This window comes from Phoenix dactylifera, chromosome 13 (assembly GCF_051530095.1).
Source record: "Phoenix dactylifera cultivar Ajwa chromosome 13, Ajwa_hap1_PhDact_Kaust_v1.1, whole genome shotgun sequence".
NCBI lineage: Eukaryota > Viridiplantae > Streptophyta > Magnoliopsida > Arecales > Arecaceae > Phoenix > Phoenix dactylifera.
In genome coordinates, this window is record NC_143202.1 from 2903567 (window position 1) to 2928016 (window position 24450).

The following is a 24450-nucleotide window of genomic DNA, read 5'->3' on the forward strand; positions in this document are numbered from 1 at the left end:
ATTTCTATTTCTAAATTTCTAAAAATATAAATATATTTGGTTAGTCATTTTTTTACAAATATAAACATGATGACGATGGTCAAAGCGGTGATAGTGGTGGTGAAAACGTGGAGTTCGTAGTGGTGGTGGTGGTGGCGGCATTGGTGCTAGTGATGTGGCGGCGATGTGAAGGAGGGTTGTACTAGTGTTGATGATGTGGTGTGACAGAGACCGTGGTGGCAATGGTATGGTGGAGGTAGTGAGGGTGGTGGTAGCAACGGTTGTGACGGTGGTGGTGGTGGTGATGGTAGTGGTGAAAATGACAGCGATAGCCATGGTAGCAATGATGGAGATGGTAGGGAATGGTGGTTGCGGTGGGGGTTGCAGGTGGTGATGGTGGAGACAATGGTAGTGGCGATGGAGGTGGTATCAAAGCTAGTAGTAAAAACATGCATTTCTTTTTTAAAAAATAGTGAAAATAAAAAATTTCTTACTTTTAGTTTTTAGAAATAATAAAATATTTTTTGAAAATAAAAAATAAAAATAATTGCATCAAACATATTTTTTGTCCCGGTTTATGTGATTTTGTTTTTGAAAAAATAAATAAGAAATAAAAGTAATGCCAAGCAGACTTTTGGTATCTTATTTTTTAAAATTAAAAAAACACTTTGGAAACTTCCTAAATATACTCGGATACTTCTGAGATAACCTTAAAAATAAAGGGAAAGCTTTTTTACTTTCTTTTTTATGAATGTTAATCTTTTGACAATGAATGGTTAATTTTGGAGTTTATGATATTGCTACTCAACTATGGAGTCTGGATTGTGATCTACGGATTTAGACTATGATTAGGTGATGAGTTTATGAAAGTACATACTAACATATAAAGTACAAACTATATTATTTTGATAGCTTACTATGCTTTGTGGATACTTTTTGCATATATGTAAAAATTACATATTTATCGTTGTATCCTAGCCATATTGTATCCTACTTTTTCGAGAGTTGCCGTATCAGTGTTCGATATTGCGTCATACCCATATCTCCTATTCAAGTCCATGCTTCTTAGGTGGAGACATAACCACTTGCTTGTTTCTTTCCTTAGTGAAATAAAATTAAATTTATGTTGGGATTATGGAATTACTTGCTTTTCTTTCTTCAGTGATTTTTTTTTTTAAGTTCAATGTTAACTAAATTTACATCAACCCTGCTGCAGGTTATCAGCGAATCTATTGTTGTTCGTGATTCTCTAGGAAGAGAAATTGAGTCACAGCTTTTACCTTTGGCCAATACTTCGGTCGATATAAGAAACCACTATGTCAAGGCATACTTAGGCATATCCCCTGGTGTTACACCTAAATTTTGGCTTGCATTTCCAGTATCTGTACCGCCTCTTGGTTTCAACACTTACTTTGTTTCAAATGCAAAACAGACAGGTGAACTTGTCTATTTACTTGGTTGTTGTTTGTTATGATTTTTAACCTGGATTTGTGGAGTGAAAGAAATGGTTAATTTGCTGATAAATAAATGCCATTGCAGTTGCTGCCATGTCTTCACTGTACTGATCACAAGGAAGTAAGAATAGCAGTGTAGAAATTGGGCAAGGGCATCTAAAGCTTCTCTATAATTTGGATGAGGGAAGACTATCACATTATTTTAATAGCAGAAACTTGGTATGCTTTTAAATAGGCATCTTTAAGTGTTGTAAATTATAAGATTTATTTCTCTTTTGAAAACTGCTTCCTTCATATGTAGGTGCCTATTCTCTCTATATATTCTATAGTAGAACATTGCTTTTCTAGATTTGCCAATATCAGAGTCTACATGGTGAAACCACTAGTTATGTCTAGCAGCTTGTTAGTCTTCTATTTTTTGAGAAATTATCTTAGGGAACTGTTATTATTTAAATTACTATTTATGTTGTTTTATTTTATTTCTACATGGCGGAGCTGGGGTGTGCTAGACATCGTTTATGTCTAAACTACTTCTTTCTCCAAGGTGAAAGCAAATGTTGAGCAGTCATACAGTTTTTATGCTGGCTATGACAAAAATGGCAGTGACCTTCAGGTATATTCACTTGTTTTAGGTCATGATCCCGGCGATTATATTTACTGAAGTTTGCACTAAGGTTCTCCAATGTGTATAAGCTAGATCTAATAGTTTGTTTTGCTTGTTGGAGGCATCTGGTGCATACATATTTCGCCCAAATGGTTCATTTCCTTTAAAGCCGGAAGGGCAGGTACCTAATGCTTTCTGAAACAGTTAATTTATTGGAAGAGAGGACCTATGATGATTGCTAAAGAAGCATTGAAATTTTCCATTTTCATTAAGCCATCTTTTGTTAATGTTATCCGCTGTATCAAGGTGCCTTTGACAATTCTGCAAGGACCTATATTAGACGAAGTGCATCAACGTATCAATCCATGGATATATCAGGTGATCTCATTTTAAAGAAAAAGTAGTTTTTTTTTGTGCCCTATTTACTATGAAGACATTGTAGCTTGGAATGCCCATCATGTTCATATGATCGTTACTGGATGTGCAGGTTACCAGAGTTTACAAGGTAAAGGAGCATACAGAGTTTGAGTTTATAGTAAGCACATTCTCTAAAAAATTTGGTATATGATGCTAATATCCTTTTCCTTGCATGAAGTTGGCACATGATTAGGTCTCCATGCTTGGGTTTTTTTGTTTCTGTTGCTTATTAACCTGAATGCTTTTGAAATGATATTTATTACTTACTGTAGGTAGGACCTATACCCATTGATGATGGAATTGGGAAAGAAATAAGCACTCAGATTACAACAACCATGATGACCAACAAGACATTCTATACAGATTCCAATGGGCGTGATTTTATTAAAAGAGTATGCTTCATTAAATCCTACATGAGTATGTTAGCTAGAAATGGAAGTTATTTGTTAATTTTTCTGTTGCCTCTTAAGGTTCATTACATTATATTGTACTTTGTAATTAATGCTTATATTTGGTTGAATTATTAGACACTGGGACAGGGATTATACTGTGCATGTGCATGATAAGGATCCTTCTTTTAATGGCATAATATGTTACAACATTTGCAGATTCGAGATTATAGATCAGACTGGGAATTACAAGTTAACCAAACTGTTTCTGCAAATTATTACCCTGTAAGTTTTCAATTGTAAGTGAAAACTTCATACATGCATCTCTGAAAGTAGGTCATGTTCACATGGAGAAAATTGCCAAGCCCGTCATGCTTTTAAAAACTTAGCTGGCATACATGTAAGAAATCAGATATTTCGCTATTCCCATTAATTGAACTTCCTAACTTAGTCACTTTAGTCGTCTGAGTTAGCTAATTCCTAGAAAAAGATGCAACTAAGATGTATTATGTTATTTCAGGTTAATCTTGGAATTTACATGGAGGATAATAGCATGGAAGCTTCAGTTCTGGTAGACCGTTCAGTGGGGGGTTCTAGCATACTGGATGGACAAATAGAGTTGATGCTCCATAGGTACATTCCTCCGACTACTTTGATTATTTCATACAATGGAGGTTTTACCTTCAGTATATATCATAATTACTTCTTTTATGTGACATTGATCTGGAACTTTATTGGCTTTATTTCTTCTGATGGTATAGGAGGTTGCTTCATGATGATGGCCGAGGTGTTGCAGAGGCACTTAATGAAACAGTTTGTGTCAATGATAATTGTGAAGAACTAACAGTATGTTTATCTTTTCTACTTCAAAGAAAAAACTCCTTCGCACTGGGATTCATGTTTATCTTTTCTACTTCAAAGAAAAAACTCCTTCGCACCGGGATTCACCCTAGCTGTGCTGAATTATTTTTGAGCTAATGGGTGTGACGACAAGCATAGTTATTCCACATGCAGTCTTAGAACCCATGAATTTTCTTTACAACAACAGCCAGTTTTAAGGGGGAAAAAAGGCTCAAAAGGATGGCAAACACATTAGGCTTCTTTGAGCATGGGTTCTCAAAGGGGCAAATTACTGTATTATTGTATACATGACTGCTGGTTCGAGAGCACATTTGTGCCATAACAAATTATTTTTTCTGACCAGTTCAGTATGTGTTAGCAACTTTGTCATTATGGGATGAGCACATCATGAATTTATGATCTTAAATGGGATATTTTTGCTAAGTTAAAAATTTTTGGAGGCAGTGCTTGTGCAGTTCAATATTTTTTTCCCTTCTTCTGAACAGGTTCAAGGAAAATTTTACCTTAGATTTGATCCATTAGGTGAGGGAGCTAAGTGGCGTCGGTCCTTTGGCCGGGAGATATATTCTCCTCTTCTTCTAGCATTCTCAGAACAGGTAAATTTTTGCCTCGTTATGAATCTTGCCAAAATGTTACTCTGACGTGTGGTTTGCATTTGCATTTCCAGGATGGAGGTAACTGGACAAGCTCTCACATCCCAAAATTCTCAGCAATGGATTCCTCCTACAGCTTGCCAGATAATGTTGCTTTGATCACCCTCCAGGTTTTTGTCTCTTCTCCAAAATGGGACCTTTCCAACACCATAGTTAATGCACTAATAAATTGAATCAAGGAAACACACGTATAAGTAATTTATCTGAAGTTCTTTTCGTCATGTAATTTTGATTTTAATTTGCTCGTCTGTTACTCTCTAAGGACCGCTACGCCAATAATAGTAGTTGATGCAGTTATGCAGCTGGAGTTTACAGGGTTTATGTTTATTTGTGTTGAATTCGAACAAACAAGGAATGCCAGCAAAATTATAACCAAACTGCATAATATACTTTTATGGGTGATGTTTGTCGTATTCACGTTGCGAGCAGAGGTTAGAGGTTACCTTGCAAATATGTCTTCCTTAAGAGGGAAGACTTCTCCAGTAGATTGCTGAATATTTATTTTTGCATTTCACATCCATCTAACCACCAGAGGTTTCTGACCTCTATTTTCTTAATTAACATAGTTCTCTTGCATTACTTTTGGACTTTATAGAATTTTGGTAGTAATGATTGTGGTTATCTTGGTTGCTGACCAGTTTTCTGCAAATTGTTTTTTAAATGAAGGCAAACATTTGGTTTTAGTTTTTTTATCCAAAAAAAAAAAGGATTTTTTTTGCATATATATCCTCTTAAATATTGAAATTTGTATGAATACCCTTACAAAATTGATATTTGCATGTATACCCTCATAAAATACTTGTTTTGTATGTATGCCCCTTTTTTTTTGCATATGCACCCATACCATTTAACACTGTTAAAAAGTTAGTAATTTAAAATTGAAATGATGGAAATACCTTTAATGGGTAAGCATAAAAAAAATATTGATAAGTTATACATGCAAATAGCAATTTTGGAAGGTATTCATGCAATTTCACATATTTAGGAGGGTATACATGCAAAAAAATTCTTAGATTTTTGTATGAATACCCTCCCAAATCGATATTTATGTGCATGCTCTCACAAGACACTATTTTTGTATGAATACCTTTGACATAGTGATTCAACTGAAAAAAATTCTTAGATTTTTGTATGAATACCCTCCCAAATCGATATTTATGTGCATGCTTTCACAAGACACTATTTTTGTATGAATACCTTTGACATAGTGATTCAACTGATGTGATTAGCTGCGGAGGTTGTTAATAAGTCTAAAAGGTTCTAAAGTCCTTTTCAATGATTTTGGTTGGGGATGATTGATGTGTTTTTCCACCCATGAGCACAACAGTAGCAAGGAAGCTTGATCATTGCAATCTATCGTGTGCCTTTAAGAGATTCTAATCCTTTTTTATATTCTAATGCATGTCCTTATATATGTATCTATAACAATAAATATTACAAGCTATTTTTCGATGAAATTAGATATAGTGACTGTTAAAAATGAAGAAAAATAAAGTAGAATAATTCTAGGATTTAGTGAAACAATTTTCATAACTCTTTTTGTCAATGTCAGCGAAACCGGTTCCGGGCACCATACTAGTTGCTTGGTGGGACGTGTCGGTACAGGCCTGTGCTGTGCCGGGCTTGTACCGACATAGTAGAGGAGGCAGGGAGAGGAAAAGAGAGAGAGAAGGGGGAGAGAGAGGGAGGGAGGTTGGTGAAGGGCCGGCAAAGGCCGGCAACCTGGGCAGGAGGCGGTCCGTTTTGAACGAAACGGGGGACTCATCCTATTTTCTGACCGCGGAGCTATGGAGCCCGGAGGAGCGTCCTCTGCGCAGCTCGCCGGCCTCCACCTTCCTCTCTCTTCCTCTCCCTCTCCCTTCCTCGCTCACTCTCTTTTTCTCTCTTTCCTTCCCCCCTCCCCCCCGGCAACGAACTTCATTTCCATTGCCAGAACTGTGCCGGTCAACCACTGGGATGGCTCGGAATCGCCCGATTCGGGACGGTTCTGCCGACTCTACTTTTTATTATCTAATTGGCGAATCAATTTTTTTCTTGAGCAATATTTTTACAGAACATATTGAGGAGCAAGCATTAGATTAAAATTTGTGTGTTAAAATAAATTAAAATAGACAAAATTAAATTTTTTTTTTGCATGTAGACTCTTCTAAATATGTGAAATTGCATGAATACCCTTGCAAAGTTGCTATTTGCATGTATACTTTTATAAATATTTCTTTTTGCATGTCTACCCATTAAAAGTATTTTGGTCATTTTTAATTTTAAATTGCTAATTACTTAACGGCGTTAGATGGTGTGGGCATATGTGCAAGAAAAAAGAAAAAAGAGGGGTATACATTCAAAATAAGTGTTTTGTCAGGTATACATGCAAATATCAATTTTTGAAGGGTATTTATGCAAATTTCAATATTTAGGAGGATATGTTTGGAAAAAAACCCAAAAAGAAATATAGTTCTATAATGTGGATATTCGGGCATCACAATGGCTAAGGTCTTGAATCATATTGTCTAATAATCTAACCTCTATACATAATCAGGTATATTTATCTCTATAGATATCTTGTATGTAAAACTGAAGTCTGATGTTCTGGGTGAATGAAACCTACCACTCTCTACATCTGTGTCCACATTGCTGGAAGTAAACTGATAATATTGCTTCTATGTGCTTGAAATGATTTATGAGAGCCAGTGACTGGCTCTTTCAGAAATCCAAATCTCTAATCGTCGACAGAGAGTGGAGTTGAAACATCACTGAACTATTTTTGGGTATGGAGTAAGAGCTGCGTGATGTAAGTGACCCAATGGCAAGGAATGCCTGTCTTTACTCAGGTTCAAATACACCTAGTAACACATTATATTATAAATTTAGAATAATACTAAACTTAGTTGTATGTAGTTCACTTGTCAGTTCATATACCAAGCTACGTACATCTCAATCCACATGGTCATGCTTGCTAAGATTCAGGTGTCTTGTCATGAGCTTCAACACAAGGAATGTATATGTTACCTGGTCCTGTCATGTTTCAATTAATTCTTGGATGGATTGTGATATTTATCCACACTGTTGCACGTTTTCTTTACCATCTTTTATCTTACTCTAAATATATTGTCAGGCGCTTGAAGATGGAAGTGTTCTCCTTCGGCTGGCTCACCTTTATGAGGTCTTATATCCAAATAATAGTTAAATCATGCGGCATCTTTTGCCAACTTTCATTGGAGCCTTGATGGAAGAAATTTAGAGTCTTTTTTTTGCCATCTTTCCCTAATCTAATTTCTTTGCCTATGTTTTCAAGGTGGGAGAAGATAAAGATCTTTCAACGATGGCCTCTGTGGACCTCAAGAAAATGTTCCCTGACAAGAAGGTAAAATTTTCAGCTGAATTGGTATTTTCAACATAACTACTCTGACAATTTGTACCTGTAAAAATTTAGGTCAGCAATATCACAGAGATGAACTTATCTGCTAATCAAGAGAGGGCTACAATGGAGAAGAAGAGATTAAAATGGAAAGCCGAGGGCTCTATAGGTTGGGGGACCATGGTGAAGGGAGGTCCTGTTGATCCTTCGAAGCTGGTGGTGGAGTTGGGTCCAATGGAGATCCGCACATTTCTTATAAATTTTGATGATATTTTCTTCGTCAAAATGGTGTAACCTTGAACTGATGGTGACTGGCTCACCTTGATCACCGATGCTCTTTAACGTATCTTCGTAACGTTCCCACGTTGTGACAGTTGAAGGTGTTATGAATAATGTCAAGTTGACAATCATTTTTATTGGAGAAAGGCTTTTCATTTCTTAAGCTGATCAATTCTGGCTATCTATTGACCATTTGATGTGTGAAAACAGTTCAAGTTTCTTGTTTATGATGAACGTTTGTTACGGAGGAGATTATGTATAATAAGTTATCCCCGCCCCCTCCTCCGAATTGGAATGGAAAGTGGATTCTTCTAACCAAATGGCTTGCATGAGAGCCATTTATTCTCGTTTTAGAGTTCAATTTTTTCTATCTTTACTATTATTACAAGATACATTCTAAGTTATTGACATTGAGGTTCTGAAATCTGAATGAAAATTTTTATTACCATTTCAATTTAAGAGGAGAATAAAAATGTTCTAATCTTTCAAAATGAAATTTTGACTTTTTTTTTTATATTTAAATCTCATTTGAATTTCTATTTTAGTCATAAATCATATATATTTAAAAATATAGTTATTTCGATTCTTATTCAATTATTCCAATGCTAACTACATTTGAGGGTTGAGGGTGACATCTTGCCTAGTTTCCCACGTCGAGGAATGGGTCCATACGCTTGCACCGGAAGTATGGAAACGGGAGGAACGAGAGCTCCTCCTTCTTTCTTTCTTCTTTTTTTTTTTTATGATTTTGAAAGCTCATCCTTCCTTAGCTTTGGAGCTCTTCTCTCTATCCACAGAATACCGCTTGAGTGATTAGTCACGTAAAAGGTCATTCAATCCATGGCCCTATTAGCCTATAAATATGCCAGAAAAATCTTTTCACTTCTTCGTCCGTACGTAGATGGAAGAGCTCAGCGGCCAACACCTGCGCTACGCTGCCAGGCATATGGGTCTGTGGCTGCAAAACATTTTATCCAAAAATAATTATGGTCTTCTGTTTAGGTTTTTGTGGCTTTATTTTACGACTTGCCAATAGGCGGACACATGTAGAAGGGACGCGATCGCCCTGTCCTATTGTCTGATTTCCGCCATGACTCCAACGACATGCTCATTGTTGGATAACCAGATTTACCATGATAAAATTAAGTGGTTAAGAAATAAGAATGAATAAAATTCTTATGCTTATCTTAATATCCCCTTACTCCCTACATAATCGAGATTTATTTGCAAACATAATGTAGTCTAAAAGATACTGCTTAAAAAACAAAATAACAACCGAAAAAAAATGATGATTCAAGTAGACATCACACTACTTGACGCTACTTGTAATGTTGAACACACTTGCCTCCTATAACACCTATTATTTTGACACCCTTTATAAGTATGCAAGTGCTAGTAGCGAAGTATGAAAATTATCCATTTATATCATAATTAGAAAGAATTAGCATTTTTACAAGAAAGGCTCCCTATGGGCTATGGGATGTTTGCTATGTGACAGAAATAGTTCCTTGATCATATTTCTATTGGCTTTATAATTTTACACTCAACTATCTTTATGTTCTCTACCATGCCACATGGTAAACCACATCTCAGTTGCAATTCTCATAATAATTTGAAAAGAGAACCATTAATTGAACCCAGACAGAAGATAACAAGCCTAAGAATCTTAAATCACCGTATCCGCAGTTGCGTCCAAGATGTCTTATGCTTATTTTTTAAGTGCTTCCAACTCCCCAAAACTAGAAGACCGGGAGTTGGAGACTTCTAGCTTGAGCCTTGAACTACCCTTCCACATTCGGTTGCTTAGCCTCTGCAAAGAGAGCCAAAGGCTTTCCGTTTCCTTATTCCAACTTTATTCTTTTAATTCTAATTCTATTCGTCCGCTACTCTATTCTGTTCTACTGTGTTTCCCCCAGTAGATATTATTAAACCGTGGACTTGGAGAAGGATAAAAATCAAATACTAAGCACGGAGCGGGAGAATGACCGGTGGAATTAGGCAGTGAGCTTTCGGTCTTTTGGTCTTCGAATCTTCGTCTCGGAACGCGAGGGATAGGGTAGGAATAAGGTCGGAGTCGATCGGAGATAGGAGCATCGAGGAGACGAAATGAAGAGGGTTTTCGGTGCCTCGAAGAAGAAGGATCCCCCTCCGACGATCGAGGATTCTACTGATAAGGTATTAATTCGGACAATTCCCGTCTTCTTTTTGATTTCTTTCGGATCAAAGAGAGCCTTTTATGGAATTCTTTTGGGGTGTTTTATGTAGTTGTTTTGAATTCTGCGCTGGATCTAAAGGTGAGAAGCCGGAAATTTTGATCTTCTTTACTTCTTGCTTTGGATTATTCTGAATTTACGATTCTTTCAATGGGCTATAGCTTTCGCTAGCGCTGGAGTCGATCTATGTCTCGTCAAAAGTTAGGGTTTTTTTCTTGTTAAGATGGAGTGGCTTCAATAGATCAAGTTTCTTTTTGATTATTTTTTTCGTTTTCTTCTTACAATAAGGTATTGCAAGAGGGTTTTGTATTTTGCTGTGATGAATCCTAATGTGGAAGATGGATGATTGGGGGTTGAGAGCTTCCATGTGATGCCTCTCCAAAACTGCAAAGGATTTCTGAGCAAAAACTTTTGGATCTCCAAAGCTCTACACGACTATATGTTTCTCCCGATGTACCCAGTACCCGTCTCATTGATTATTTTGCTGTTGTGGCCTTAATATCTAAATGGATGTATTCTTTGTTCCTTTTCTTTCTTTTTTCTCCCTTCTTTTTTCGATTGCTTACTCCAAAATTTGCTGATTAATTTCCTTGCAAATTAACAATGGGTTTATTTATTCAAGAAAAGGTTTGATGAAAAAAGTTATTTTATTAAAAGTTTTTGACTTGACTAAGTACCCATTGTTGTTTATTTTCTAGTTTGACATAGAGGTTGCATTCTGGACCCTGTTGGTAAATTTGTGGTTGTTAATAGCCAACTATAAATTTATATCCAGCTATCCAATATGATGATGAAACCCTGTCAGATGACTATCCAGATATCCTTGTTTATATTTCTGTGGGGATATTCTATACAAATGGCCAGCCCCTCTCTGCATGTATATGGCTCTCTCATGGAGGATACACCCTTTAGTTTCTTTTTGGACTCATGTGTTTTTTTTGCCTTTTATTGCACATTTTCAGAGCATGTTAACCTTTACTTCACACTTTTGGATATGTTATTGCTATGTTTTTGTTTATTTTTTTATGTGAGTTGATATACAGATGTATTTTAATTTTTCTATCTATTGTCACTAGGACTGCAAATGAGCACAGCCAAGTTTTGTGGCATTTGGTACACATGAAAGATCTGCCCAAGCTATGTGCACAGCCAAGTTTTGTGGTGTTTAGTACACATGAAAGGTCTGCCCAAGCTGAAGCTTAGCTCAGCTTAGCTCACATAGGAAGACCAAGCTTAACTTGTTAACCACTTGAACAAGCTGATTCTTGAGCTGAAACGCTGCTTCTAGTTTCCTTTTTCCTTTTTTTGTTTTTATTTGTGTGTGTTGCAATCCATGGGTTGGATCACAACTGGCTACGAATGACCTAGCAAGCCTAACTTGTTAGGCACCTGAATGAGCTGATTCTTGTGCTGAAAGCTTAAAGTGTGCTTATTTTCTTCTTCCCACCCCCCCCCCCCCCCCCTTCCTTCCCCCCTTCTTCCTTTCTAAGCAAATCAACGGTTGGGGGAAAGCTCATGTATGAAGAAACAAGCTTAACTTGTTAAACCCTTGAAGCTGATTCTTGAGCTGAAACTGTGCTTTACTTTAGCTATTTTTTGCAATTCAGGGGTTCTTCTGGCTTGGCTTGTTTATACTTACCATGTGGCTTGAAGTTGCTTCATTTCCTGATTGAATGAGTTTGAACGAGCTAGTTACGAGCCAATCCTAAGCTGCTCATGATGATTTCAGCTCATTTGCAACTCTAATAGTCGCCCATGCATATGCTTGACACTGCTTTTGTGTACAACATGTCATCTCTTTCTGCCTAAGATATCTTTTAGATGGGACAGTTGGTCTTTCACATATTCATGTTAATTTCGATTTTTTGAAACTTCAGTTATTCATGAATGTGATCTTTGCCTTTTTCTGTATTAAATAGTGATCCTGCTTCACTTCTGAGTTTAACATTTTTTCTATCTTGGGAGAATGAGATTAGGTCTTATACTGCCTTTTATTCTTCACTAACGAAGAAGTGATTTTCAGATAAATAAAAGAGGGGAAATAGCTGATGAAAAAATCAAAAAGCTTGATGCCGAACTGGCTAGATACAAAGAACAGATTAAGAAGACTCGACCTGGTCCTGCTCAAGAAGCTGTTAAAGCCCGTGCCATGAGGGTTCTCAAGCAAAAGAGGATGTAGGTTATATTTTTGTTCTCATTTTTCACCTCTTCTAGTGCCTTGTTTACCACTATGAGTAAATCAAATTGTGAGCTTTGCAACTACTATATACTGAGAGATTATAAATTTCATAACTGGGATGCTTCATGGTTATAGGAACAAAATATTTATATCATATGCCTGTGATCAACCAATGTGCATGATGTGATTATTGGGTATGAATTACTTCTTTGTTGATCGTTAAAGTGTTTCGGCAATTAGTCCAGTTATGATTCTCCAGCAATTATCTTTTGTTGTATTATGTCAAAGAATTGGTTATTCACAATCTAATCTAATCATTCATTTGGAAAAAAACAATCTTAATATTGTGCAATAATAATTCATACTATTGAAGAGTAAACCTTCCAGTTTTTAGTTGACTTTCTATTACTAATAGCAACTGATGTGCTGTGGCATACGGACCCTAGCTTTGGCATCTGTTTTGGATAAACCAAAATACTAGTTTCTCCTGCATCATCTGAGTTGTTGATACAATTCCTATCCTTTGCTTACTGGCACCAGTGCATGGATTGACTGAAATTGATTGGCTCAAAGTTTGACCTGTTATAATTTATTCGATCATTTAAGCCATAGTCAGCAAATTTGGTAAGCCTTCCATGGCATCAGTTTTTCCCTCCAAAAAGTGCAGCTATATTCGATGCTTGTCGGGTTATTGGTATTTTCTTATCCAGGAACTTGTTACTGTTTTAGCTATCCTGTATTTGTCTTTTTTTATCTAAACTAATTTTCATGACTATCTTTTTCTAATTACACAGTAATATGGTCTATAAACCAAACTCTCTAAAACTTTGGTTGAATCTTTGAAACCGTCTAGGCAGACTGCAAAAGTTTTTTCATGTAAGCTGATATCAAAAATTCCCGACAAATGTCTGATGACTGGGTTTTGGCGTATTGATAGTTTGAAATCTTCCTGGTATTGAGGTATTGGTGGATGGCAATGGGCCAGAATAAACTCTTTCTAGCAGCAAGCTGTGATACTTCATCAGCCAGAATTTCCATCCATCCTAAACTTAAAACACATTTTTGATCCTTACATGTTCCTGGGGTAGATACAATTATGAAGGTGGGGTTAGAAATACCATTTAAACTTCAAGCTAGTTAGGTTTCATGTGAATTTATAGATGCCAGAACCCTGATTTCCACTATGAGCGGTTGTATTGTAAATCCTTAATCTTTCACTCCTATGGTTCTTTAAACTTTCCAAATTTCTTTCTTTAATCTCAATCATCTTATATAACTCAACAATCATACAGTATGAACAGAATGCCTTTCTTCATTTTACCTGCTCAATATCTATTGATGCTTTCATCTATTGATATATTCAAATGGGAGGATGATAGTGTTATTTTGATGATTAATACAACCATTGAGAAAATATCTAATTAAGTACTACAAGTTAACATGATACATCATTACTGAGTTCGACACTCTCGATGCATTAGAAGAATGAGATCAAGATGTCTTTCAATGATTAATAATGAGATAAAATTTGTGATAGAAAAGGGATAGTTAATTCTAAATTCTAATTCAGCAAAGTTTCAAGTGAAACGTACTCTTAAGGGCAAAATAGTAATTTTCATTATTAAGAGTATGTAGCACTACCATGGCATACATTCAAAATTGCTTGAAGTATATTTCATTGATTGTATGGATGAGTCTAACCTTAAGATGCAGCAAAGTGTGGAATGAGTCGACCCCAACAAAGATGGAGTCGACCCTGGCACATCAGGCACACCTCTGCGAAAATGGCACGGATGAACAGTAGTGGAGTCGACCCTAAGTATGCTTGAGTCGACCCCAGCTTCAAGCCTCAAGAAAACAAGTCTCTGGAATTTACTGAGAGGGCCGACCCCAACTTTTCTTGAGCCGACCCCAGATGGAGCCGATCCCAGGAATGCTTGAGTCGACCCCACTGTAGCTTGAGTCGACCCCAAAAAGAGTTGAGTCGACCCCAGTGAAAAACAGCTGAAATACAAGGTTTTGTGATTCCTGAGAGGGTCGACCCCAGTGAAAGTTGGGTCGACCCCACTGGAAGTTGAGTCGATCCCAAGTCTGATGAACAGTGGTTTGAGTCGACCTCAGAAAAGTTTGGGTCGACCCCAGCACGGGCAGAAGCATAACGGCTAGTTCTGCAGAAGTACTTTTTGACCTTCCAACAGCTAGTAATGGATATTTTTTCAAATCTAACCAATGGGGAGTAACCTAAACATGTGGGAAAGTATTTATAATGACACTATTCATCAGAACAAGTGATCTTGTGCATGAAAATCAAAGTTCACTCAAGAAAGAAAAAGCCCTAGTATTCTTCATCAAGGTGCTTCATTCAAGAGTTAAAAGGAAGTGGTTGAGCAGACAAAAGAGGCATTAAGAGCTCCACCAACCCTTGAAGAGTAAAGCATTCCTTGACAAAGAAGAGAAGAACCATATCAAAGCGATAACTATATTCTAACTCTTCTTTGTAGCTTATATTTGTTATATCTGCTCATCTAGGAGTTTCAACCTTCTTCTTCTTCTTAAAATCTTGTAAGGTTTGTTGGTGAGCTCGTAAAACCAACGGTGTAGGTTTGTTGGTGAACCCGTAAAACCAACGGTGAAGGTTTGTTGGTGAGCCCGTAAAACCAACATAGGTTTTTGGTGATCCCGGAAAACCAAGTGTAAAAGTTTTTGGATTGTGAGCCCGGAAAACAATCTAACTGTAATCTGCGAGATTATAGTGAATTCCCAAGGGGTCGCTTGGGGAGTGGACGTAGGTGCATAGGAGAGCACCAAACCACTATACTTCTTGTTGTTTGTATTGTGTATTGTTCTAAATCACTTACTCATCAATTAACATAATTAAGGAATCGAAAATTAACAAAAACCAATTCACCCCCCTCTTGGCTTTCACCTTGGGCAACAAGTGGTATCAGAGCAAGGTGCTCTCATAGTATTTGTTGATCTTACGATCAAGAGTCAAAGATCATGACAACCCAAGTAGGATGTTCTATTAGCGAGAATAATCCACAAATAGACCACCCTTGTTTAATGGCACTAATTATACTTATTGGAAAGCTAGGATGAGGATATTCATTCAAGCACTAGACTATGACATGTGGAACATCGTAACTAGGGGGCTACACACACCCACAGTTAGTATAAAGGGCACAATCATTCCTAAGCCTGAAATGGATTGGAATGAGAGTGATAGAAGACTTGCACAATTAAATGCTAAAGCAATTAATGTATTTTACTGCTCACTAGATATAAGTGAATTTAATAGAATATCCACATGCCTCTCCGCTAAAGAAATTTGGGATAAACTAGATGTTGCTGGTGGTCCAAACCGAGAACGATTGGCACTGCGGTGTGAACGGGGTTCCGTCTGAGTTATCTTGGTTGGTGTTGGCTGCGCTCCACCTTCCGCCAAGAAACCTGCAAACAAGCCTTGCACCACCACCAGGGTGGTGATGGCCCTCCGACAGTCAAGTCAGAGGAGATTGGAGGAGGAGGAGAGGTGATAATCGCAAGTAAGAGAGTGCTCTGGGAGATATTGCTCACCTCCCCCCTTTCTCCCCCCAGCCGCATATATACCTGGCTGGGGGGTCTCTCAGGGGGGTTCGTTATCGTGGGGCACGATAGTGTGGCCACTGACATGGCCGTTACAGGGCGTCGTGGAGCAGCACCGGGTACGGCCACGTCAGGGCATAGTGGGGCTCCGCTTTGTACGGCTGATGCAGGAGATCGTGGAGCAGCATCAGATACAGCCGTTGCAGGGAGTAGTGGAGCAGGAGGCCGCGGCGTGCCTCTGGGGAATAGCCTGTCGTTATCAAGAGATCTCCGACTCGGGGTCGGAGCGCTGGATCAAGGGGCAGCCGACTCGGGGTCGGGCTGCGGAGCCGAGGATATCCGACTCGGGGTCGGATTGCTGGATCAAAGGGCAGCCGACTCGGGGTCGGGCTGCGGAGCCGAGGATATCCGACTCGGGGTCGGATTGCTGGATCAAAGGGCAGCCGTAGTCTTCCTGGGCGCGCGTGCCGGTCACGTGGGGCATGGCGGCTTATTTCCCCCGTAACAGTAGCCCCCCACTTCCGAGCCTGGAACCAGAAGGGGAACAGGTGAAGGGAGTGATGTTTCGGGATTGCCGCCGTTCCTCGGAGAGGCGCGCGCGCTTCGAGCTCCCCGCCCTTTTTATGGCGTATGGCGGTTATTGCTGACCCGGTAGTCTGAGGATTTCGGCGGACATCCTTCCTTAATGGTGTCGATTCGCCTTTGGGGCGCGAGCGACCCTTCGGCAGCCAGGCGTCCTCTGGCGTCATTGAGGCGTCACTTGCCTTTTCGCCTATTTAATCGGGGGCCTTTCCCCGTCCGTCTTCTTCTTTACAGATATTTTCAAGTTTCCCCTTTGCGCTGCTGTTGCTGCCGTCGGACTGTTCGCTCGTTTCTCCTTTGGCGCTCTCGGAGCCGCTCTTACCTCTTTTCCGGTGAGTTTTCCCCATTCTTCTGCTTAGGGCTCTCCATACTTTCCCCTCTTATACTAGTGTACTCCAGTCGCTCCGGTCTTTCCCCCCTTCCTGTCCCCGTCCTGACCGTAGGTTTATTGGCCATTAGGAATGGGCGAAGTGAGGGCAGACCAAATTAAGTCGGAGCTGGTCGCCACAGACTTAGACAGACTCGTGGCTCGGTACCACCTTCCCGAGGCCTGCAACGCCACGCTCCCGGGGCCTGAGGAGAGGATGTCCCATCCTCCTCCAGGGAAGATCGCCATCAATGAGGGCATTCTCCAGGCCGGGTTCCGCTTTCCCCCTTCGGACTTGGTCATGCAGGTGCTACGGGGTTTAAGAGTGGCACCGACGCAACTGGTGCCGAACTCGTGGCGGGCCCTGACGGTCTTCCAGGTTCTCTGCCGTATGCACGAGATCCCCGCCACCCTGAATGTTTTTTGGGAGTTCTACAGCCTGAGCGGCCACCCCCAGGACAAAGGGTGGTGGTGCTTCGCAGCGCGGCGAGGATGCGGCCTTGTCAAGGAGGCTCCTACCTCCATTCACAAATGGAAGGAGCGCTTCTTTTTTGTTGATGCAGATCCCTCTTGGGAAATCAGGGCGACCTGGGAGACCCCGATGAAGTCTCCGATCGGCCTATCGAGACTGTCAAGGGAGGAGTCCGATGGCTTGGCCGCCTTGAAGGGGTTGGTTGCCGAGGGCCAGCTCCCCCCGGTGGCCCGCCTTATTTCCGAGGATACTTTGGTGAATGTCGGTCTGAGCTCGGTCCCCACCGACCGTGAGTCCGCCACCGATTCTTTCTTGACTTTTTTCCTTCTTTCGTCCCGTTCTTTCCTTTGGTTTCTCCGTCTCCGACTATCCCGTCCTTTTTGCAGAGATCGACGACGTCATGCGGTCGGTGAAGACAAAGGCCGTTGGTAGGGCGTCCCTGCTGGAAGCAGCCCAGAGGAGGAAACGAGCTCTTCCGAGCGGGGCCCCACCGGCGAAGAAGTCCCGTAAGGAGGTGCCTCCGACGCCGACCGACGAGTCCGGGCCCACCGATCAGGGAGACGTCGTGGGCACGGACCGGCAGCTGACGCTGTATCAGCCCTCCGGTGGTAAGATTGCCGCTACTCCGGAGGTATCATCCGAGCCTGCCCGAGACGGACGGGTCGGACGTGATCGGTCCCCGACCCGGCCTTCGACTCGGTCGGCTCCTGATGACTCGAGGAGGGACGCGCCGAGGCCCCGACCGAGCGGGACCCTATCAATTCCTGGGGTGACCCCCGCCCCGAGCGCGATCGGCCGGACTCTTCCCCAGGCGATGGATAGGGGTAAGGCTGCAGAACCACCGTCCGGCTCTGGGGAGAAATCGGGGTCTGCCTTCACTACCGATGGCGCCCGAAATCTCATCGAAACAGTGCTGCTGGAGAAGGACCGTCGGCGGGTCCGGGAGTTGGAGGTCTCTGACGTTGGGGCTGCCAGCTGTGTCTGTCTCATGTCGGTGAGTGTTCTTCTGGCCGCTTTTCACCATTTATTGGCTCTGTTGTTCTCCGCCTGACTCCCTTATTTTTCCTATTTCTTAGCTCGCCCAGTACATGATCCGTCTGGAGGAGTGCTACAAGGAACAGGCGGGGCTTCTGGCGAAGGCCGAGGACCGGCTGAAAGCAGTGGAAAAGGGAGGCCAGGCTGTGGCAGGCAGGACAACCGGGGACTTCGAGGCGAGGCTCCGGGAGGCCGAAGAGCGGGCACTCGGCTTTGCTGCCCTCGAGAGGCAACTGTTGGAGGCTCAGGAGCTTGCCTCGGGTCTCGAGGGCGAGGTCAAGAAGGCGGATGAGCGGGCCGAGAAGCAGTCCCGGAAGGCTGCCGACTACCGGGAGAGGTGGGAGAAGGCCCAGCGGTCAGCCGACAACGCCCGCAACCGAATCCGGTCTCTTGAAGCTAAGCTGGGTGAATTGGAGTCGGCCTTGGAGAAGTCCCGTGCGAGCGATCAGGAGCTTCATTCGCGCCTGACGGAGGCTGAGGCTGCTCGCATTGCTGCCGAAGCGAAGCACAAGGAGGCTCGGGCTGAGCTGCTGAGGGTCTCCACCGAGGCGGAAGGCCGGATTGTGGCGAAGGTCTTGGAGGCGAAAGCCCAGATTATGGAGCGGGCAGAGGCGGCGCTGGCCGAGAGGAGTGCGGAAATCGGGCGTCAGGCGGTAGAGGCTTATCGCCAGTCCGCCGAGTTCGCTCATGATATGTCGGAGGCAGTACAGACCTATCGTCAGTCCGACGAGTTTGTCCGTGACGCGTCGGACGCGGGGGCCGAAGCCTTTATCTTAGGCTTCGAGGAGGGCCTGGCAAGGGTGTCGGCTAAGTACCCCGAAGTTGACCTGAGCGAGATTTCCCTTCTCGACTCCTCTCCGGCGCCATTGCCTGCTGGTTCTCCTGCTGCTTCCCTACCTCCTGCGGACGAGCCCGACGTTCCCGACCCGGGAGTTCCTCCAAGCTGACCTCTTGTACCTTTCGTTGTCTTCTCTTTTTTTTTTTTTTTTTTTGTATACCGGGGTTTTGCCAAATTGTATGGGCCTCGGCCTTGAAACATTGAAAATTAATGCAAGTTGAATGTTTCTTCATCTCGCCTTCGTCCTTCTTTTTCTTTTAACTCTCGGTAGCGTCTTGCTGACTCCTGGCTCCCGAAATTCTTCCGGCGCTAGGCCAGGCATCCGAGGGTTAGGCCTCAGGAAACTCTTCCGGCGCTAAGCCAGGCATCCGAGGGTTGGGCCTCGGGAAATTCTTCCGGCGCTAAGCCAGGCATCCGAGGGTTAGGCCTCGGGGAATTCTTCCGGCGCCAAGCCAGGCATCCGAGGGTTAGGCCTCAGGAAACTCTTCCGGCGCTAAGCCAGGCATCCGAGGGTTAGGCCTCAGGAAATTCTTCCGGCGCCAAGCCAGGCATCCGAGGGTTAGGCCTCAGGAAACTCTTCCGGTGCTAAGCCAGGCATCCGAGGGTTAGGCCTCAGGAAATTCTTCCGGCGCTAAGCCAGGCATCCGAGGGTTAGGCCTCAGGAAACTCTTCCGGCGCCAAGCCAGGCATCCGAGGGTTAGGCCTCAGGAAATTCTTCCGGCGCCAAGCCAGGCATCCGAGGGTTAGGCCTCAGGAAATTCTTCCGGCGCCAAGCCAGGCATCCGAGGGTTAGGCCTCAGAAAATTCCACTCGTTGGTCGACCAAGGCAGGCGCATGCCGAGGCAACTGGTCGGGGCTTCAGGCTAGTCTGCTCCCGGGATGGTCATCGGGTTAGCCTGGCATCCGAGGGCCGAGCCTCGGGACCTTCCACTCGTTGGTCGGCCAAGGCTGGCGCAAGCCGAGGCGACCGGTCGGGGCTTCCGGCTAGTCTGCTCCCGGGATGATCATCGGGCTAGCCAGGCATCCGAGGGCCGTCAAGCCTCAGGAAATTCCGCTCGTTGGTCGGCCAAGGTTGGCGCAAGCCGAGGCGACCGGTCGGGGCTTCAGGCTAGTCTGCTTCCGGGATGATCGTCGGGTTAGCCTGGCATCCGAGGGTTGTCAAGCCTCAGGAAATTCCGCTCGTTGGTCGGCCAAGGCTGGCGCAAGCCGAGGCGACCGGTCGGGGCTTCAGGCTAGTCTGCTCCCGGGATGATCGTCGGGTTAGCCTGGCATCCGAGGGTTGTCAAGCCTCAGGAAATTCCGCTCGTTGGTCGGCCAAGGCTGGCGCAAGCCGAGGCGACCGGTCGGGGCTTCCGGCTAGTCTGCTCCCGGGATGATCATCGGGCTAGCCAGGCATCCGAGGGCCGTCAAGCCTCAGGAAATTCCGCTCGTTGGTCGGCCAAGGCTGGCGCAAGCCGAGGCGACCGGTCGGGGCTTCAGGCTAGTCTGCTCCCGGGATGATCGTCGGGTTAGCCTGGCATCCGAGGGTTGTCAAGCCTCAGGAAATTCCGCTCGTTGGTCGGCCAAGGCTGGCGCAAGCCGAGGCGACCGGTCGGGGCTTCAGGCTAGTCTGCTCCCGGGATGATCGTCGGGTTAGCCTGGCATCCGAGGGTTGTCAAGCCTCAGGAAATTCCGCTCGTTGGTCGGCCAAGGCTGGCGCAAGCCGAGGCGACCGGTCGGGGCTTCAGGCTAGTCTGCTCCCGGGATGATCATCGGGTTAGCCTGGCATCCGAGGGCCGAGCCTCAGGACATTCCGCTCGTTGGTCGGCCAAGGCTGGCGCAAGCCGAGGCGACCGGTCGGGGCTTCAGGCTAGTCTGCTCCCGGGATGATCATCGGGTTAGCCTGGCATCCGAGGGCCGAGCCTCAGGACATTCCGCTCGTTGGTCGGCCAAGGCTGGCGCAAGCCGAGGCGACCGGTCGGGGCTTCAGGCTAGTCTGCTCCCGGGATGATCATCGGGTTAGCCTGGCATCCGAGGGCCGAGCCTCGGGGCATTCCACTCGTTGGTCGGCTAAGGCTGGCGCAAGCCGAGGCGACCGGTCGGGGCTTCCGGCTAGTCTGCTCCCGGGATGATCATCGGGCTAGCCAGGCATCCGAGGGCCGAGCCTCGGAAAATTCCGCTCGCTGGTCGTGCGCTTGTCGCTCGCTGCCCGACGGGGTTTCTCCGTGGCCAGCCGCGATCATGTTTCTCCTTTTCTCTAAGCGTTGCCTGGGGGAACACGAGAAGGGCATTAAACGCTAATTAATGCGTTACCTGGGAAATCGGATCACCAGCTGCTGCTTGCGAGGAGTGTTAGTTGAGCGGCCGCGATACGCGGGTTCTTCGAGGAGGATACGGCCTGGGCGCGAGCGGAGATATGTGGACCTAGGGGTACATGACATCCGGATTGTCCTGCACAAAGAATACGGTTTAAGGAGAATGACGCTTAGGAAATCGCGGGGAGATACGCCTCGGGAGCCGGAACGGCTCCGGTTTCAATGCGCCTGCATTTATTGGAGCCACCCGCATCGGAACGACCAGGGGGCCGCAGTTTGGCTATAAATACAGGTGCAGGTACGATGGAGTTTGCCAAGCCGGAGCTGTTCAGGTTGCCATGGATCGCGGACCTCCTCCTTGACATATGACTGAGAGACTCCTGTTGAAGGAAAGGGGAGACGCTCCCCTTGCGACTTCAGCCAACTAGCCGTTTCATCTGGGATCAACAAGGAGGGTCTTCCCGGCGGAGCTCCGCTCTAGGCGTTTCATCCGGGATCAGATCTCCCCTCCTTGAAGTTCAGCCTCCCGATTGAGCTCTGCACCAGACGCTCAGTCCGGGACCGCGCCTCCATATGCTCTTCCCCCTCGTATTCCTTCTCTTTCCTACCACTGGGGAGGATGGGAATATCCTTTGGAGGCGGCGTTCCCCTGGGGGCAGCGGGAGCTTCTTCTGCGGCGGCTCCTCGTCTTTTTGGTGAGGTGCTGGATGGCGCCTCCGGTTAGAAGCACCCACTTCCGGTGGGATTGCAGCTGCTTTGGATTGAGGGTTTGGGATCCTCGGTCCTCAGCTCCACAGATTCTCCACCTCTTCTTTGCTTTCTTTACTCCCTAATTCCCCTCTGGGAATTCCTTGTAATCACACGAGCACGCCATTGTAACCAGAATTTATTGAAATGAAAAGTGTTGCACCTTTTCAAATTGTCTTTCTGGCCTTGTTGTTCTACTGGTAATACATCCGCAGGTTAGCGGAATTCCAGCCCCTTGGAATTTCTCGGCCATCTAGGGCTTCCAACTGGTAGGAGCCAGGTCGGTTTACCCAACGAACTTTATACGGGCCTTCCCAATTCGGCGCTAGCTTCCCACCTTCCGTAGGTTGAGATGCCTTAGCTCGCCTCAGCACCAGATCTCCAATTCTGAAAAGCTTCGGTCGGACTTTGGAGTTGTAATATCGGGCCACCCTCCGCTGATACATTGCCATCCGAACCTGCGCCATTTCCCTTGCTTCTTCCAAGAGATCCAGGTTCCCTCGGAGTTGCTCCGAGTTGGCCTCGGGTCGGTGTGCGGCTACCCGAGGTGAGGGAAGTCCGAGCTCTACGGGGACAACGGCTTCCGTGCCATAGGTTAGGCTGAAAGGCGTCTCCCCGGTAGGAGTCCGATGCGTGGTCCGATACGCCCAAAGGACATTCTCGAGTTCCTCGACCCAAGCTTGCCCCGTCCGTCCGATCCGCGCTTTGATACCTTGGAGGATTGTCCGATTTGTGACCTCGGCCTCGCCGTTGGTTTGGGGATGCGACACGGACGTGAACCGATGTTCGATCCCGAACTCCTCGCAGAAGTCTCGGAAATGCTTGTTATCAAACTGTCGACCGTTATCCGAGATGAGGACCCGAGGTACCCCAAATCGGACGATGATGTTCTTCTTTACGAACTTCCGGACTTGCGCCTCCGTGATGGTGGCCAGTGGCTCTGCCTCCACCCACTTGGTGAAGTAGTCGATGGCGACAATCAAAAATTTCCGCTGGGCCGAAGCGATGGGGAATGGTCCGAGGATATCCATTCCCCACTGTGCAAAGGGCCAGGGGGCGGTGATTGGCGCCAAGGGAACAGAGGGGACTCTCTGGATGTTGGCGTGGCGCTGGCAGGCGTCGCATTTCCGTACGTGATCCTTTGAGTCTTCCAATAAGGTCGGCCAATAGTAGCCTTGCCTCATGATCTTATGTGCCAGGGACCTAGCCCCCAGGTGCGATCCGCAGATGCCTTCGTGGACTTCGCTGAGGGCGTAAGCCGCTTCCGAAGGGCGGAGGCACCTTAAGAGGGGGGCGGTGAACGAGGTCCGATACAGCCTCCCTTCGTAGAGTACGTAGTGGGCGGACTTCATAACAAGTCGCCGAGCTTGATCTTCATCTTCGGGGAGGATCCCTTCGGCGAGGTAAGCTACAAGCGGGTCCATCCAAGATGGTTCCGGATCAATTGCCATTACCGCCTCAGCCTCGCCGATGCTCGGGGCATCTACGGTCTTCAGGTATATCGCCCTTGACAAGTTGTGTGCCTCAGCGCCCACCAAGCGGGACAACCTGTCGGCCCTAGCATTTTCGCTCCTTGGGACCTGCTGAATGTCAATACTGCCGAGGTCGGGAATGAGTGCTTGCACCTTCCGGACGTAGCTCTGCATGGTCGGGCTCCGTGCCTCGAACTCCCCTCGAACCTGCCCGACCACCAGCTGGGAGTCGGTGAAGACCTTCAGACGCCGGATGCCGAGCTCCTTGGCGAGTTTGAGTCCCGTGACTAGGGCCTCGTACTCCGCCTCATTGTTGGTCACTGGAAATCCGAACCTCAAAGCATACTCGGCTATCACTCCATCGGGATTGGTAAGGACCAGCCCAGCCCCTCCACCTTCAGGGTTCGACGACCCGTCAATGTGGAGCGTCCAGATCGGGAGATCGAGGCTGGGTGTTTCCGGCGGCCTAGGTTCCGTCTCCTGCACAGTGCACTCAGCGAGAAAGTCCGCGAGCACCTGGGCCTTGATGGCGGGCCGGGGCTGGTAGCGGATGTCGAACTCACCAAGTTCTACTGCCCACTTCACCAGCCGTCCCGCATTCTCAGGATTGCTGAGGATCTGTCGCAGTGGTTGATCGGTCAAAAGGGTGACAGAATGAGCCTGGAAATAGGGGCG

The 24450-nt window shown here is 45.1% G+C and overlaps 2 protein-coding genes across 4 annotated transcripts in view; both read left to right on the forward strand.

Moving 5' to 3' along the window:
• The first annotated feature begins 1545 nt into the window (after window positions 1-1545).
• On the forward strand, window positions 1546-8163 carry LOC103722951 (putative alpha-mannosidase At5g13980). Of its 3 annotated transcripts, none has more exons than XM_088709523.2 (14): window positions 1546-1652; window positions 1978-2046; window positions 2159-2218; window positions 2344-2415; window positions 2525-2572; window positions 2727-2846; window positions 3063-3128; window positions 3364-3476; window positions 3605-3689; window positions 4190-4300; window positions 4372-4467; window positions 7470-7517; window positions 7650-7718; window positions 7788-8163. In XM_088709523.2, the coding sequence occupies exons 6-14, from the start codon at window positions 2790-2792 to the stop codon at window positions 8004-8006; spliced, it is 864 nt and encodes a 287-aa protein (XP_088565649.2). In that variant the 5' UTR covers window positions 1546-1652; window positions 1978-2046; window positions 2159-2218; window positions 2344-2415; window positions 2525-2572; window positions 2727-2789; the 3' UTR covers window positions 8007-8163. The 3 variants fall into 3 exon arrangements, with proteins under 3 accessions (XP_088565649.2, XP_088565650.2, XP_088565651.2); XM_088709524.2 differs by having other exon boundaries at window positions 2525-2542; XM_088709525.2 differs by lacking the exon at window positions 1546-1652 and having other exon boundaries at window positions 1664-2046.
• A 1577-nt stretch (window positions 8164-9740) lies between these two features.
• LOC103697427 (vacuolar protein sorting-associated protein 60.2-like) overlaps window positions 9741-24450 on the forward strand; it is a 35353-nt gene continuing 20643 nt past the window's right edge. The window contains exons 1-2 of the mRNA XM_039121167.3: window positions 9741-10166; window positions 12228-12379. Coding sequence (XP_038977095.1) covers window positions 10098-10166; window positions 12228-12379 — 221 coding nt within the window. The 5' untranslated portion in view covers window positions 9741-10097. The remainder of the gene's footprint in view (window positions 10167-12227; window positions 12380-24450) is intronic.